Here is a 17,683-nt window from a genome sequence, read left to right as displayed (position 1 = left end):
AAAAATAGCTAGGGATGAGGCAGATTTAGCTACTAGAACAGCCAATGTGCTGGAAAGATGGTAATATGATGATATGGGTTACACTAAGTGCCAAAAGTTGGGCTGAGCATTCCTGTAAGGTGCACAATATTGCTCATTACTCAGGATGTAGCAGCTCTCAAGTTTGGATGGAGTGTGGACTGTAAGGGCATGAGACAGTTCTCTGGGAAAGAGAACGGCTATGAAATTCCCCAGGGCTGGTGCTGCCCTCCTATCTCTTCTCAAAGCAGTGGCTGTGTTAGCAACTTCACAGCTCTGCCCCTAAGCTCCACACTAAGGAAGGAAGGAGGAGGACATGTGTCCCCATGGGCTGAACCCTCACTCCTTGGCTGAACTCCCTTCAAGTTCCACTGGATGGAGAGCAGGGAGCACTGACTGACCCCTGGAGGAAGGTGGCTCACTCTGAGTCCAGAGAAACTGTGCGAGTGTTGGGCTTGGTGACATCAGAACTACTGCTTGTGCAGACTGCATGGCATCTACAGGTCCATACTAGCATGCACTGAGGTTTGCAATTTGCTTTTCTGCTGATTGCAGGGAAGGTTTAATTTTTTCTTAGAAAAACTGGCTATCAAGCTTGTCTTTGCTATGAGGCCAATAGCTACCTGAAGCGGAATTTTTCTGAAAGTGTGGTATCTGGGACCACTCTCATACCATCAGTAGTTACAGCTGCATAAAATGCAGGGTGAACTGAGAGTCTACGTAAGTCAGTTTCCTACAGGAGAGAAACCCAGCATGAAACTTACTGCATTAAGAATTTAGATAGTAACTGACTAACTTCTAAATGTAAATGTTAAGACTTTGATCTAATACACTTAAAGCCACTATTTATTGAGAGCAGGGGAGGGAAAGAGATGCATGCACCATTCTGGTCTGGTTCATTCCTCAAGTGTCCACAATGGTCGAGGCTGAAGCCGGGAGCAAGGAAATCGATCCAGGCCTTGGTACATGTAGCCCAAATCCAAACAGTTGAGCCATTTCACGGCACCCTCCAGTGTCTGAGCTGTGAGGCATTAACTCAGGCACTCTAGTCCATCCGAAATTTCAATTTGCTGATGCTGTGGGCAAGAGCCATATCTTGTATCTACTTGGTAGAAATGACCCAGGCGACAGGAAAGTTTGACATGGATGAGCTGCAGGATACGGCCTCTGGTTATGTCAGCTGTGGAACTGCTGGAGCAGAGAGAGGTGTCTCCTTGGCAGATTTAAAAGCTCTCAGTGGCACACAGCCTCTTCTCAAATGAAAACTTGGAAAGTGAGTCTATGATGTGTTTTTTAAAAGTTTTCTTAGGCAAACAAAGATTTTTACAGGAATACTTTGTTCCTAGGTTCAATCCCTGTACAACATATAGTTTGCTCTTGTTTAGAAATTTTCCAAGGACAAGATATCCCTCTTAGGCCGAAGAATTGGTTCTTTGAAGTCATGCACCTGTACCTCTGGACTGACACAAACAATACTGAAATCATTATACAGCAAACAAGAGATTTCAATGCATTTATCGCCTTTATTTCTCTATGCAGAATCTTACATTCACCATGGGCTGTGATGAGGCTGACAGTGTAATGTGGAATATATCTTTTTGAAGGCTATTTATAACTAAACACTAAATAGTCTTAATTACAGTGGAAATTCTGTACAGTTTAAGGCTTGGCTCTGAACTAGATTGTAAATATGGACCGGATTTGGAAATAAAAGGCTTTTCTTTTTCACATAAAAGAAGAAAAATTAATTTAAAAATAGAAAGAAAAAGGAAATGAAGAAAAAACAAAGCAACAGAAACCCACATTTTCATGGAGTGAAATTTCACCATAATGCAAACTAACAAAAATACAGTTGTTTTTTTCTCCCTCCCCGAAGTGATGACAATTTACATATTCAGGACATGTTAGGCAACTCTGAAAAGCTTTCCAGGTTGAACAGATCAGAGTGTAAGACAAAGAAGAAACCACATTAATATGCTAAAATCATTACTACCTTATGACGAATTAAATTAGATCCACAAAGCAAGAGTAAAAGCATTAAATATTTCCAGAGGATCAGAGAGTCGTTATTGATTATGGGTGAGAAGAATAAAACCAGAGGAAACAGGACGAGATTCAAGTTGTTTACTGAATAAACTCTGTTCTTGGCACATCTAATCTGGGGTAAATCAGACACACCGGACCTAGACAGAAATCTTCATGGATCTGTAAACAGCAGTTTTGTCACCTAAGAAACTGTAATTTTTGTGGAGACTTGAATAATAATAAACTATGAAAGGCATGGATCGTTTACGTGTTGCATGAGATCACGATTTATACTTGTGGGTTGTGAACGTGCAGGAATAGCAGGAAACTGAGACGTCGTGTGAAAATTAAAAATGCTGCTCTTTTGCAATTTTATCGTTGCTTCATGCAATATCAGTTTAGTGACGCTGATTCAGATTGCTTTATTATGGGAAGATCTCTCTGCCAGTCTTTGTTAACGGTCAAGGTCAGTTCTTCTGGATTGAAATTTTCCACGGACAGATGCGAGTCAGTTGGGTTAGAAGAGGCAACTCCACAGAGGCTCTGGCTTTCCTAACAGTTTGTGTGACTGGATTCACGTGCAAGCTAAGTTATTCCTGCAGAAAAGACGTGGGATTAGCTATTCACCTTAAAACATTTGAGGGTGTTTCTTGATCATGGTCACAAAAAGAAGAGGAGGAAACACTCTTTTTCAAAGACATCTTAGCATTCCAACATTATTCCGAGTCCGAGGATGATATATCCTCTCTCCATGAATGACATCACTCGTGTGGGTGAAGCCCATTGAGGGAAAATCTTTGTGGCTTCCTACCTCCCCAAATTTATCAGGGTACTTCAAAAAGGTTTGGGAAAAATGCAATTATAGGTAAGTTATTTTAGTACTTAAAAAAAAATCCATGCATAAAAAGGGGTCTTATGGAAAATGTGCATCATGAAAAAAAATTCACGCATGGAGTTTTTTGCACCAAAATAAACCTATCTTTTAATTGCGTTTCTATCATCTTTTGGAAGTCCCCTCCTATCGCTTCTCGGCCTTTTGGCTAAGATCCAGTGTGGAAGTCCCCTTCTACTGTTGTTCCGAATACGCTGAGTGAGCTTGAAATTTCTTTTTTTCTTTTAAGAGATGCTATTCATTCATCTCTGTTTGTTTTGAATTGTAGGTATTGTATTGTAGGTATTGTAGTCTCTTTAAGACTTTATCGCATGGCCAAGTGCACAGAGGTCACCTTTTGCATTCAGCATTTGAAGCCTTTTAAGGGATGCTCATGGTTCCACAAGCTCTTGCCCAGCAGGTCTGGACATAAGACAAGCCTATGGGCACACACAGAGGATGTGGGCTGCTCATGCTACGGGCCAATCAGTAATGGAAAAGCATGCACGTGGTGGAGGAAGCAGCATGACGGACGGCACCGCTGCCTCCTCTTCCCGAGACACAAAGCTACAACAGGGGAGGGAAAGCATCCCAACGAACCCAAAGAATCCCCAAAAGGCTCAAATTCAAAACAAAAAAAATGACCTCCTTCCCAACAAGGCATAAACAGGTTATATCCCCCAATACAGTTAGAGTAAAAGCTTTCAATGGGGCTACAGTGGTGAAGGAAAAAGGATGCATTTTATTTTCTTGGGAGTTGGAACACACAAGTTGCACCTTTCAGAACAAAATGGCTTTAGCTCTGATCAGGTGGCACAGCCAGTGAAATCCAATTTGATATTTCAAATGTGGATACTGCCAAGAATGTAGAGACCGCAGGAACCAGCAAACAGTAGCAGAGTCAAGCCAAGCCTGTGCTGTTCCCTTCTCCTCCAACTGGCAGCACAGGCAAGACACCCGCAAGGACAGGCCTTCCCAGACACGAGACAAGTCAACATCTGCACACTGGCTCTCCAGTGTCTGGTCACCAGCGCTGAGCATGCCAGTGAGAGGAAAGGAGAGGAGGCAGCAGGGGAAGGATGAGCGGGGAGTGCCCCATGCCACATGCCAGCCTGGAGGGCGGGTGCCACCTCTTACCTGGGTCAATCCTCTCCATCTTCAGGTGTGATCTCTGTCTCTTTATGAACCACTACTTTGGTCACTGACATGTCAGGGTGCTGCTCTTTGGCCTCTTTAATTGCCTGAGCCAGCGCCTATCCCCAGGAAATCACAGAAGGGCAAAAACAAAAAGGAGGTGGGACATGCATGATCAGTAGCCAGGTGGAGACTTACGCGCTAACTCTAATCCACAATTTACAAATGAGATACAATGATTACAGAAGGAATTGTAAATCATACGGGGGAGAGTTAAGTCAGGAATTTGTTTAGAATATGGGCTGGACCAGAAGAACACAGTAGGGTAATGAGCTTCCCTGTCTCTCGGCCAGGGGCTATTAACCATCTCTCACACACTACCTGGTCATGGTCAATGTCTGCGTCCCCCGTGATGACTATTCGCTTCTCAATTCTCGTTTCTGAGATGCCTCCTTTCACAGTCTGAAACAAAGAGGGGAGTTAGATGTGTCTGCTTGCAGAGAGGAGCAGTCATCATCGAACTTGAGGACAAGGGTAGACCAGGTGCTGTTCGTTCATTCTTCAGGAATTTAAACAGAACTCTGTGGCACTTCTTGAGTATTCCAATTTCTGAAGTGGACACAGCATGCAGTGCTTGGGTTCAGGCCTACGATACCAGAGCATACCCCGGGGTCCTCACTATTCCAGGGGATTGGTACCAGGACTCCTGTGGATGACTAATCTGAGAATGTTCATCAAGTTGTTTAAATGCAACAGCACAGTATTTGCATTTGACCTATGCATTTCTCCCTGCGTACTTACTGCCCTGAAATAAAGCACTAAAGTACTGAGAACCACATACCTACTGTACTGCTTTGTAACACTAACAAGAAGATGGTCTGTACACGCATAGGACGGATGCCAACTTTTTTTCCCCTGAAATTTTTTTCCCCAAGGATGCGGCACTAGTGTTCCTTCTCAGGGGCCGACTTGCATATTGTCAAACAGAAACCAGCACGGCGTTGGGGGGGAGTGGGGGGATGGGGGTGTGGGGGAAGCAAGTGTCTTGTAGCTGCAGAAGCAGCAGACGCTCCTCCTGCAGCCTGATGGTCAGCCATGTACTTCTGCAGCCCAGCCTGTCCCAGGGTGTCAGGGAGCCCCCTGCAGCCACGCCTCCCCCTTTTCCTGCTGTTCATGCTTTGGAGATGAGGGTGGTGGTGGTACTGGTGGGAGCCCCCTGCAGCCACGCCTCCCCCCTTTCCTGCTGTTCATACTTTGGTGATGTGGGTGGTGGTGGTGGTACTGGTGGTCTCAGATGTGATCGTCTGTGCACTCATCAGCACGCCTGGTTCCAGGTCAGCGCCAGGGTCGACCTACACAGCACATGGGCAGACATAACACAGGCAAGTGACTGCAGTTCTTCTGCTGAGGTTTGATTTGTAACTTAGAACATTAGGGATGCATCATTGGAGGCTATGAAAGTTTGGGAGAACGGGAGTAGGGAAAGAGGTTGGCTAAGTCACCAAAACACAGTTTGGGTAGCACAAGTCAGTTACACTAACCCATGACTTACAGTTTCCAGTAACTTGTTAACGCATTTTTAAAACAAATATAAGTTCAATGCTCCCAAACAGAGATGAACACATTAATTTACTCTAATTTGATTAGTGTATATCATCTACATTTAATGAACTATACACAAGAAATATGTATAATCATTAAGTGCATATCAAAATTTTTTCTAAAAATACCTGTCACCATCTGCATACCATATGACCCAGCAATAGCACTCCTAGGAATATATCCAAAACACCTGTTTTACGACAAACCAACATGCATCCCTATGTTCATTGCAGCACAATCAGTAATTGCGAAAACATGGAAGCAACCGAAATGCCCATCAGCAGAAGATTGGATAAGAAAGCTTTGGTTCATCTACTCCATGGAATACTACTCAGCTATTAAAAAAAACAAAATGCAGTTCTTTGTGGCTAAATGGGCACAACTGGAAACTATAATGCTAAGGGAAATGAGCGAATCCCAAAAGATTAGATACCACATGTTTGCCTTGATTTAACCTGTAATTTTTTGTTTGGTTGTTTGTTATTTTTTGAACCTGTCATTGATACTGTCTCAACCCAGATGTTTCGAAGAATGGAACTTGCATTATTTTTAACATATTGTTTACCCAATACTATGTCAATTAATTCCATAATGTTGTATAATGATACTGAGGCCTTGTTGGGGCTTTTAACTGACCGGATCTTTACTCTGTTAGACCTATCTTCAGACCATAGAAGGTCTCCCCAAGAGGCCACTGAACTTATCTGGACAATAAGACGCTGAACTTTATGCTAGGCATGTGTTTGCAAGCAATGAATCTCAACTGAACTTGAACTATGGTTATGCAACAAGGTGGAGGAATCCACCATGGGGGGAGGGGTATGGGAGGGGTGGGGGGGATCCCCAGCGCCTATAAAACTGTACTACATAATATAATGTAAGCAACAATAAAAAAAAAAAAAACCTGTCACCATCTTATCATTATACAAAGTCATACTGTACTCTGTACATATGTATAATTAAAATAATAATAGAATTAGCTAAATATGTAACTCCCATCACCCCCCCCCAAAAATACAACCTTACAAATGATGCAATTATCTCCCACAGTAACTGCACTGATGCTCCAAAGAATAACCCATTAGCAATGGCCAGAGGGAACTGTCACTGAAAGCCGGGACTTGAGCAGCGGCTGGTAAAGTCAACATTCTTTCCTATCCATGACTGCAGAGGGCGGTTTCTGAGCCTTTTGCTACACTCTGAGATCTAAGAATACCTTGAAGTCACCTGCTGCTCTACCATCATGAGATTTTAATCGTTGCATTGCTCCGGACAGAGACGGCCTGGCTCCTGGGTCCTTGGGCCCCATGCATTCGATGACACAGATTCCTAAGTCAAATGCTCTAAGCCACTGAAGGGAGAGGGGCCGGGCTTGCGACGCTGACTCACCTGTGAGGACTCATATGTGATGGTTTTTGTTTCTGTGTGAACTACTGGCACCTCTTTAGCAGAGACTTCCAGCTTCACTCCCCCTGAGGAAACACTGTCAAAGCTGATGGTCTCCGTCTTCACAGTGGACGACTGTGCAAATGGCAAGTGGGCAGGGCGGCTGTTAGCATTCGCACACACTTCTGGGCCCCCCCTGTCTCCTCTGGTCCTTTATGACAGCATGGGACAATAGCCTGTACACATTGCCATTCTACCATGGGCACAGGGTAGGGGGAAACGCACACACCCACGCAGTTGAGGTTTTTAGATTTCATAGTGGTTTTTTAAAAGAAATCTAAAATGAGCTAAATATACTATTTTAAAGGAAATTCAAGAAAGTTTTAAATATTATCCCTCTCTATCTCATAAGTTAAACAGAGTCAGATCAAGAAATAGGCCTTTAATTTAGTAACTTCTTATAAAGACCAAGTTTGAAGACATTAGGGAGCTTAATAAGACAGAAATGAAAGTTCTGGCGTTTGGTGTTTGGTTTTCCATAATTTTGGATCAAAGTAAACTGACAGGAAATTACTGGTCAGATTTTCTCATCTCTTGGCCAACCATGTGCCTACCAGGTTTCCTGCCAGCAAAAATATTCCACGTTGATAGGTGAACCCAAACCTGGCAACCGCCATGGAGATCCTTTACCACCATGCAATTAACTGCTAGCTACCTCAAAGTGAGGTTTCTGTTCCAAAGTCTCCGAGACGTGGATAGCCACACTCTGTTCCTCCTCTTGGGACCTGGCACCCGTCTCTTCCCGCTCTGTCTTCTCCACCTCCTCCCCTCTTTCCTCCTTGGCCTGCTCGGACACAGCCAAGCCCTCCTTGGCCTTCCCGCTGGGAGTGTCTGCAGGGCAGGGCTGGGTGGCGGCCTCGGCTTCCTCGCTGGCTGCAGAAGAGGCGTCCCCGCTGGCATGCACGTTTATCACCCGCCTCTCCTCCACCAGCACCGTCTCCTGCACCACCTTCTCCGCGCCCAGAAGCTGCTGCTGTGTGGTGCTCTCTGCCTCACTGCTCTCTGGCTTGGTGTCGGTTTTCTGCATGGGGGAAAGACATTGGTGTCAATGTGACTCTCAAACAGCATAGCACAGCTGCCACTCACTAGGAATGCATACAGCCAGTAGCAAGTGCTTATAACCAGAAATAGATCGAAAATGTAAATTAACTTCCACCCCTCCCATCAGAATCTCTGACACCTGCTCCCGCCCCAAACCATGTGCTCCAACCAGACCTGCCAACTAAACCACTTCTGCTCTGCAGAGACAATGCAATACAAAACCAAATAAAAACAACAAAACAAAAGGAAACCCCCAGAAACACATAACAAAAGCTATCGGGCACATTCACACTAGTATTGGCTGCTTGCTCAGACCCAACAGATGAGATATAATGCTTGTAGAAATGAAATGTTGTTAGAATTTCTCAGCATGGCTGAGAAACACACATTGCTGGTTTACTCTCCAAATTCCCACAATGCCCTGGGGCAGAGGCAGGGCTAGTGCTAAGGGTGGAAGCTTAGAACAAAATTGGGTCTCTCATGTAAACAGCAGGAACTCAATGCTAGCTGTTTAAGTGCTGCCTCCCAAGGCCTGTGTGGGCAGGCAACTGGAGTCAGGAGTCAAATGCAGCGACTCACAGGGGAGCTGGCGTCTTAACTGCTCGACTTTATGCTTGCTCCCCAAGTATGGTTTTGAAATGGTGACACAAGCAGCCACAAAGGACTGTCACTGAAGCCACCTCTGAGGTCTAGAAGGCAAAGCCACCGGAATGCAAGACACGTGCACCCACCCGCTCTGTATAAAACAGAAAGCAAAGCAAGGCCAGAGACACGCAGGATGGAAAGCAAGGGGCACCTGAACCCAGCTCTGAGCAGTGGAAGTAACCCCTCCTATGAACTCTGTCGGCTTTCGTGCAGACTCTAACAAACTGAGGATCTCAGAACCATCCATGAGCTTCTCACTGGAGGACTGCTTAGTCTGAGTGGACAGAGAAAGACAGAGTCAGGCACAGCGGGGACACACCGTGGGCACACACATATTCACAGCTTGTCAGACACAACTGGAGGCGGAGGACAAGGGGAGGAGGGTGAAGGAATCCAAGAGGCGGAGTTTGGAAAGGAAAAGGAAGGGAAATAAAATAGCCATTTGCGGTGACCAAGAGCTCTTGTTTGGTAAAGCGGAGAGAGAGAGTAGTTAGGAGGAGGGTGGCGCCGACTAAAGCAGCTCGGGTTTTTCCTTCATTGCCAGCCACAGCAGCGTGATCAGGTCTTGGGAACGGGTAGCTGGAAATAAAACGGAAAGTGTCTTAAGGCTCTCTTGGGATTGAGGTACTGGTTGAACCATGACAAAAAAAACACAAAACTTAAAAAGCTGGGTTGGCTGCTCTCAACATAAAGCCAAGCATCAAGAGAAACGGGAAGGTTTGGGGTGGAAGGGATGCTGCCTCGAAATGGATCATGCTGGAATCTCAAGCTGCGGCTGAATGAGAGCCACTGGTTACCACCACGCGGGACGTGGACGACTCGGTTAGGTAGTGAGCAGTAGCGACGGTCAAGGCCGGCTCCTGGGAGTATCTCCACTCGGACAGGCTCTTCCTTCGGGGACCAAAGAGGCCCACCTTTAAGACCTCACTCTCTTGCACCTGCTCCATTTTGCCAAACTGCAGGCTCTCAGGGCCAGTGCGGCTCGCGGGTTCCCTTCCCGGCTCTGGAGCCTTCTTGGCGTCCTCATCTTCAGGGCTCTGCCGACGAGACTCAGCTTCCTTGATGGGAGCCAGGGACTCCGACAGCTTGCGTTTTGTCACCTGGACCTCGGGTCCTCGCTTGGGTTTCTCCTCGGCAAGGGCTTCCAGGACCTCGTATTCCGCCAGGCCGGAGGACAGCATCTTCACCGTCTCTGACGAGCCCCTCTCCATCTTCTGAAGCGCCTCCAGCACCGAGGACGGCACTGCCCCTTCTCCCTCCTTAGTTTTCCCAGTCATAGTCACGACCCTTCCGGACACAGTGTCATAGGACTTGCCCAGCGTGTATATCTTCTGCTTGCTTTCTTCTTTCAGGTGCATTTCTCGGGCCAAATCATCGAAGCCATGCATTTCAAGAGTGCTAGATTTTAACATGTCGGCTGGGATGTCACCGGTTCTACTGCTCACGGTCACCACCTTGTAAGTCACAATCTTTTTCAAATCACCATCAACTACCTCAGTGGGTATTTTGTCTACAATAACCCAATCCTCTGTGCCCTATATTTGAAATATAAAAGCTAAATTAGAAAGGTTGATGGTTATCTCATTTCTAAAATAAGAACCTTCTAAGAGAATCAGGACAAGGGCTATAGGCAGGTCTGAGAGGGGGCTGCACAGTGCCAGGGGTGTAGTAATTAACAGCTGCAATCCCTTCTCACCTGCAATTTACTAAGTAGAAACTCCAACCTAGAATACATGCTGTAGGTGGAACCATCATGTCACATTTCTTTACATGAACATATACTCTGGTGGTAAGCATTGCAAGAAATAAATTTGATCTTGTACATTACTGTGGTCGTTTTATATTTCAGGATTAAACAACACTATGGAAATAATTACTCCAAGTCATTTTCTGTGTGTGACCACCACGGAACAGTTTTCCATGCTAAATAGACTATATACTCCAAGTACAGGGGTACTTCAAAAAGTTTTCAGGAAAATGAAATTAAAGGAAAAATTTATTTCGGTGCAAAAAAAAAAAAGCTTTGAAATCCATGTGTTTTTTGCACTGCCCTATTTTCCCAGGAACTTTCTAAAAAGCCCCGTTGTCATAAGAACTTGTCAACATCACACTGCTTTTCTAGGTTTGTGAGCTATACCTCCTCTGACAGGGAACCGACTCCTCTACAGCCATTATGCAACTGACAGTGTGTGTGCCTGGGGTCTAGGCTCTGCAATGGGCGACTTCCCACGGATGGGAAGCTCCATAGCCAGTTCACTGTCAGTGCGAGTGTTCCAGTGTCATCTGCACCTGTCTCAGGAGTTTCGCCCCCATGCTCCTTAGAGCCAATCCGTGAAAAGTAGAAGAAACCAAAGTTTCTGTTCCGATGTCTCTGGAGGGCCGACCAGCCTGATGGGTTACAGAGGGACGTGGACACAGGCAGGTGTTCTGGATGACATTTTACATTAATGTGTTTTCTACCTTCATGCGTGGTGTGGCCTGAGAACCTGATTCTAAAAATAATGTGTGCCTTAAGACAAAAGACCACAGATTCATCTACATGCTGGTGCTGCTGGGATTAAATGAATTGAAAAAAAAAAATTAACCTCTAGGGTCGCTGGGAGAGTTTTCTGGAAAGTTACTTGACGAGAGGTAACCACAGAGTGAGCAGAGGCGCCTTCCTGCGTATCCTTTATCACACTTGGCTAGGGAAAAACCAGTAACAGTTCAGAGCTTTCAAAACCAACCAAGGTCATCTAAAGCACGTTGAGAAAAAAAAAATCTATGGGTAAAAAACAGGCAGCAAAAGGTATCAATAAGAGAACAGCACAGTCACAACATTTCAACGACAACACGTAATCACGAAGCAGCAGAAGGCATAAAGAAATGAACCATTCTACACAACGAAAACAGGACGAAATTCCTTCATCCCTTCCCCGGAATGGAAGCAAAACTTCAATACCCACCTTAGTTTAAAATGAGAAAAATTCACAAAGCAAAATAAAACTAAAGACAGTTTAATGATACTGAAGTCTGAATAGCAATTCCTTCTGGGAAGTTCTTCATGTTTATTTTTTACCTGAGACTCAAAGAATGGAGAGCTTCCTTGTTGCAAAAATATAACTTTTTCAGAAATCTCTCTTTCTTCTTTGGTCTGTTTGAATAAAGGGGGTTGGGTTGGAGAGGAGGAGGCAGACAGTTTCCGAAACAGTAAGTTAGGAAGTGAGGTTTTTTTTTTTTAATCATATAAAATCCACACTCATGATATTCATTCAAACTGCTAAGTAAATTATGATTTGTTAATCTGAACAATGGACTGAAACTGTCTCAAGGAATTATTTCCGTAGGTAACATTGCTTCCTGACACCTGAATGTTTATGACTTAAATATCTCATTCCCACAAAATATACATGAGTGATTAAAAAAAAAAAACTTGGCATTTGTACTGTGTTTTTATGTCAGCTATCTGTAAGAGTGTAGAAATGAGTATTTAAAAGAAAATGTTAAATTTAAAATGTTTAATAACAAATTCCTACTTGTGTTTTAAATGAACAATTGGATGTGTCCCCCATTTGTGAGCATCTGTTGAAGGGAAGGCCACTCAGGTTCATTGGATAATAACTAGTTGGAATAAACCAAGCTCTACTTTCTTTCTTTATAGTTCCACAAGTAAAGACTATTCAAGATTATAGCTTAATTTGAGCATGTATAACGTGGTGAATGATTTTCAAATGTCAATTTCAGGACATCTTGGTGAGAAACTGTATCAAATCATACTTTTTTCCTTAATGTTTAGAATTTAAAAACATCAAACATCTTGTGCTAGGCATCAGTGTTTTACTTTCTTGAGATTTCTTAGTTTGAGAAGCTGAGTGCCAGAGGAAGGATGGAGAGACAGAGATCTCACCTCTTTCGACTTGCATCCCAAATGCCTGCCACATCCAAAGTCGAACCAGCTAATTCTCAACTGCCAGGAGCTCCATATGGGTCATCCATGTGGGGAGCAGAAACCCAAACACTTGGCCTGTCATCTGCCACCTCCCAAGGCGCATCAGCAAGGAGCTGGACCAGACACACAGGCAGGACCGGATCCCAGCAGCAGCTTAACTCACCAGGCCACCGCATTCATCCCTGACTTGGACTGCAAAGCTACTTTCATTGCTTTCTTTAGTATTAAGTAGGCACCCTCCAGATGGCCACAGAGCAGCTACCAGTTCTACCTCTGTACAGCATGTAATTCCAAGACAGTAGGCACAGAAAGTTTTGTTTGGAAGACTGATCAACAAAACAATCATGGCATTCTCTTAAAAATTTTCTTGTTGTATACGAAATAATATTATACCAACTATTTAAAGTTTCTGATTGTCTACCAATCTACCAGCTCTACATGTAATTACCTGCCTGCCAGAGGTTGTAATGGAACATCTGGGCTATTGTCCTGCAGGGCCTAGGGACAGTGTTCGTTGGTACCAATCTCATGTGATTCTTTCTAACAAGACAAGCCCTTTGCAGAAGGGGAAAAAAACTGCTCTCCTGATGCATTTTGAAGGGGAGTATTGGGAAAGATAAAATGTACCATGTGAAACCACTAAAGGTAGATTCTTTTATTTTTTTAAAACTTTCAATCATAGTCTCTTTTTCAAATGGAAATGAGAAACAGGCAGGAAAGGTCAAAATCATAGGCATTTTACAGACTAATTCTACTAGAACTGCAATTACAATCAGATAAATATTATTCTTCAGATAAAAAAAAAAAAGCTTAAGAAAACCCAGCAGTGGAAAAGTGGTTTTCCAGCATATCCTGGTGTCTGAAATCAAATAACTGTAAAATGTCTATGTCTTAAAGTTGGAAATGCCAATACTGACTACATTCAGAACTGTGTGTAACGATAGACAGGCAATGTAGGGGAGAGATGTGTACAAGTGATGGTATCCCAGATATGGTTCGATCTCCTAACACAGAAGTGAAGAGCTGAAAGCATCTAAAAATGTACCTTCCTGGAGCTTAGAATATAGTATGAAGTATATCCCAGCTGCTTCCTTTAGTTCCTGCTATAGTTTGGGTCTGGTCCTTTATATGTTCATATGCTGGAACCAGGGATCCCAATGTGGTAATATCAAAAAGCAGTGGAACCTCAAAGAAGTAGGCTGTAGTGGAAGGCCATCAGGTCTTGGATCACTGGCATTAATGCCAGTTTCTGGAAATGAGTGTGTTTCTTTCCTAAGAGTGTTTGTTACAGAAAAAGAGGCAGCCTGCCTCCTGACCTGCCATCTGACGGCTCCTGCTCACCAGCTCCCCTGCTAGGCTGCCACCCACCGTGATGTGACAGAGCCCAGGATGCCCTCACCAGCATCCAAAGAGATGAGGATGTCTCAGTCGGGACGTTCAGCTGCACGAACCAGCAGCTAGATAGATCTCCTTTATTTGCAAAGCACAGACCCTCTGAGATCTTCCAGAACAGAAAATGAGCACTACTATGACAATGGCTTAAACATTCACCCCTACATCGTGTTGAGGAAAGCATGCCTTATTCCGATACACAAAATTCACCGAGGAGTCATTTACTCAAGAGAGATGAAGGGTTTCTACAAACACAAGTGGCAACTTACTTTTCAGGGAATCCACGGGTAAATGAACATGAACTGTGGTAAGCCTCTAGCTCATGGCATTACTGTCTAGTAATAACTCCACTATTGAGCTGAAAAGGACAAGGCTGCTGCACAGGTGCTAATGGGTGTTGGGTTTGGATTGTGATTTAGGACCTTTCGGTGTTCAAGGACTCACTAAAGAACACATCGCTAGCTTGGCTCCCTCCCCTCGGTGGATGAGTGAGAGCAGAGCACTCACCCGGAACTTGCACACACCATGCACCAACCCTTCCCGGTCCTGCTGGGCAATGCTTTACATGTCTTCCCCTGACTTCATGATGATTTCATACTGTCTGTTGCTTTAAGACATCCTTGTTGTTTGCTGCTATTAAATGTTGGAAACTTTCAACCACTGGCAATCAGATTCCCATTTCACATAGCAAACACACAACAGTCTCAGCATATAATCATCATTATTAGATCATTTATGTGTTTCTAACTAAAATTTTCTTCTAACTATTCATAAAGTGGTCATATACTATAGAACAGTTACCTAGAATTCAAACAGATGTTCACATTAAAAATTAAAGGTCATTAGATTGTTTTTTCCCTGCAAAAATATCATTTTTGCACAACGTTAGTGAGGAACAAAATAAAAGCAACCGAGCTTTGGGCTGTAGGACTGGGGCCGCTGAATCCAAGTTTCTTCCTGATTCTGACATAAGTGTTACTACTTTACCTGGGATATCAATTTTTAAAAAAGCATTTTTTTTCATTCTAAGCTTGTTTATTACAATGTAATTTAAAGTAGGCCATATAAATTAAGTAGAGTGCTGTCAAATTAGTAATTCGCTTTGAAAAACACTTCTTAAATTCCTGGTTATGTATTTAAAAATCAATATGCTTTGTCTATGAGATCTTCAAGAAACTCACGGAAAATGTACATTGCTGTTTAACTCCATTCTCTTTGAACTTCTTGAAGTTCATCTCCTCTGTGTGCAGAGGCAATGCAGGTCTGAGGTGCTGAGTGACTGCTGAGCAGAGCCGAGAGCACTCACTAAGCCAGCAGTGGGTCTTGCCAGTCTGCATAACCAAAACGTGATTGCTCGTCTACACACGACCAACTCCCTCTGTCCTCTAGACATGGCAAAAACAGGGAAAAGTTCCTTCTTTGGCCTTCTCCAGTTTTTCTGGAAAAATACATGAGCATCAAGGGAAAATTCAGAGTAATTTATGTATCACTTCTTTGGGATTCCTCAGATGTCATTTCCTAAGAGTTAGGATTTAATGACTACTCTGATGGTCCAGACTTTTAAAGCCCCCTGGTCCAACATCTCCAAAATTTCATTCAAAGTGGTCATCATCTATCACTTTCTTAAATGCATGGGAAGAGAGGTTTGGCTTCTCCGCATGTGTTTTTGTTTTGGGTGGCTATTTATTCTGCGACTTTGTAATTTAGTCTGGTATCTGACATCCTTGGAGTTGGTATGCTCTTTCCAAAAGAGAAAACAAAAATAAGGTTATGACAAATTTGACCAACTACAAAAATAGTTATGAAAGTACAGTTGATAAACGGCATTCTTATTAATACGAAGACTATTATACTTAATCCAAATGTCAAACTTTGGTCCTTAGAGAGACAAGCAATTTAAATTTGAAACTGTCAAACTAGTTACATGGTATAGGGATACCTTGATAAGGGCTCACTCCATTTATTCCACTTACAAAAAGACCCTTTTCAAAGTCATTCCACTAGATACATCACTACCCTCTCCTTACCTGGGGAACTGTCATGCACATACAAACACAAGATAGCTTGGTCACTCTTGATAAACAAGTTTCAAAGGAGGCTTACAAAATGCTCAATAATGTGTGTGATTTGGTTCTCATTTTCTCAGTAATGACTCGGGCATTGTATGCAGACTGTAACTTCAAGGATTTTTCTCACTTAAAGGCCTGAGATTTGGTTTGTTATTCAGCTTTCACTTCCTCAACAAATGGCTCATAACATAGGGAGTGTTTGATAAGGAGATTAATCAATATCAGGCTAGTAAAAAGCTGTTTCAAAAAACGGCTTCTTTTGAAAGAGTAAGAAAGCCAGATGATGCCTCTTAGGAGACAGCTTAGCACTGGTCATTTGTTGGGGGACTGGGTAGATATTGGGCGCTTTCAAGTCATTCCTGCAGGGTTCTCACCCTTCTCTAGCTGTGCATTTAAGAAGTTTTCCTAGATGACAGAGTATTACTTTAAATCCTGTTCCCTGCTCCCCACCCCTTCAGAAAACCAAATACAACTCTATGTAAATCTATTCACATTGCCAGTTACATAAAAATCAGACAAAACTTTCATCACTCCCATCGAGGCCTGGCGTAGCAGCTCAGAGTCAGTGCGTCCTGAAAGGCTGTGAAATGACAGATCACCATTCAAACAGCAGACAGTCTCAACAGGCTTCACTTTGCAACCGACAAAAACAAACAAACACACACGCAGGACCTGTTTCCAACGCAGCAGCAGGAGTGTATACCGAACAAGGGTTAACTTGTTAATAAGGTGGTAGCCCAGTTCCTCCCCGTCGTGGTCAAAGCTGCCTGATATGTGGGACTCGCTGGGGTCCCCATGGCTCCCCGGTCACTGCAAGCACTGTCACTCGCCACTGCTTGCTACTCAGTCACCTGCTCATTTCACTGGGCAGCCTTCTTGGGGAGCACGGGGCACCCCAACGCAGGCTGCACACACAGAAGCGGTGACATTGTCTCCTTCGCTCGCCAGCTCCCATCCCCTGCCCCCAGACCCGGCAGAGCAGCCATGCTAGGGAACAGAAGACAATTTCCACCCCAAGCCTGGACACTGACCTCTTCGGGCACAAGTGGCTCGATCATGGGCGCGTCCTCTTGCCTGGCGGCCAGTCGCACGGGCGAGGTAGAAAGTCTCTTTTCCCACTCATTGGTTACGGCAGTGTCTGTCGAGGTTTCTAGGAAGGTTCTTTTCAGCTCACTGATGTTCGTTTGATGTTTCATCAGCTCATCTTGAGTTTTATCTAACTCCTATGTTTAGGATATAAAGAATTCAACAGTCAGTGCTTCACAGTTGCTTTCAACTCTCTTTTATGATCTTTTAAATCTCATTAGTAGTCAAAATAAAACAGAATTTGGATCAGGGCTCAAGACAGCACCACAAACACTCTGGTGAAAATGTGATATTTCCACGGAAGGGAGCAAGAGTAAAAAAAAAAATTTAGTTCATACAAGCATAACAATCAAAAATATTTTAAAAGATAAACTGTTAAGAACACAATTCACATGTAGGCAGAGAGAATGAAAATAAAAACACACA

The 17,683-nt window shown here is 43.8% G+C and overlaps 1 protein-coding gene across 1 annotated transcript in view; it reads right to left on the bottom strand.

Annotated features, from left to right (window-relative positions):
- Positions 1-1,526: 1,526 nt before the first annotated feature.
- EPB41L3 (erythrocyte membrane protein band 4.1 like 3) overlaps positions 1,527-17,683 on the bottom strand; it is a 141,586-nt gene continuing 125,429 nt past the window's right edge. Inside the window, exons 16-23 of the mRNA XM_040970602.1 lie at positions 17,203-17,394; positions 8,934-9,056; positions 7,752-8,117; positions 7,040-7,171; positions 5,302-5,400; positions 4,430-4,510; positions 4,052-4,167; positions 1,527-2,639 (exon numbers count right to left, since the gene is read on the bottom strand). Of these exons, the coding sequence (XP_040826536.1) occupies positions 4,057-4,167; positions 4,430-4,510; positions 5,302-5,400; positions 7,040-7,171; positions 7,752-8,117; positions 8,934-9,056; positions 17,203-17,394 (1,104 nt within the window). The 3' untranslated portion in view covers positions 1,527-2,639; positions 4,052-4,056. The remainder of the gene's footprint in view (positions 2,640-4,051; positions 4,168-4,429; positions 4,511-5,301; positions 5,401-7,039; positions 7,172-7,751; positions 8,118-8,933; positions 9,057-17,202; positions 17,395-17,683) is intronic.

This window comes from Ochotona curzoniae, unplaced genomic scaffold (assembly GCF_017591425.1).
Source record: "Ochotona curzoniae isolate NIBS_2020 unplaced genomic scaffold, NIBS_Ocur_1.0 scaffold_4812, whole genome shotgun sequence".
Classification (NCBI taxonomy): Eukaryota; Metazoa; Chordata; class Mammalia; order Lagomorpha; family Ochotonidae; genus Ochotona; species Ochotona curzoniae.
Note: the sequence above shows the minus strand (reverse complement) of the source record. Positions and strands in the feature narration are given on the sequence as shown.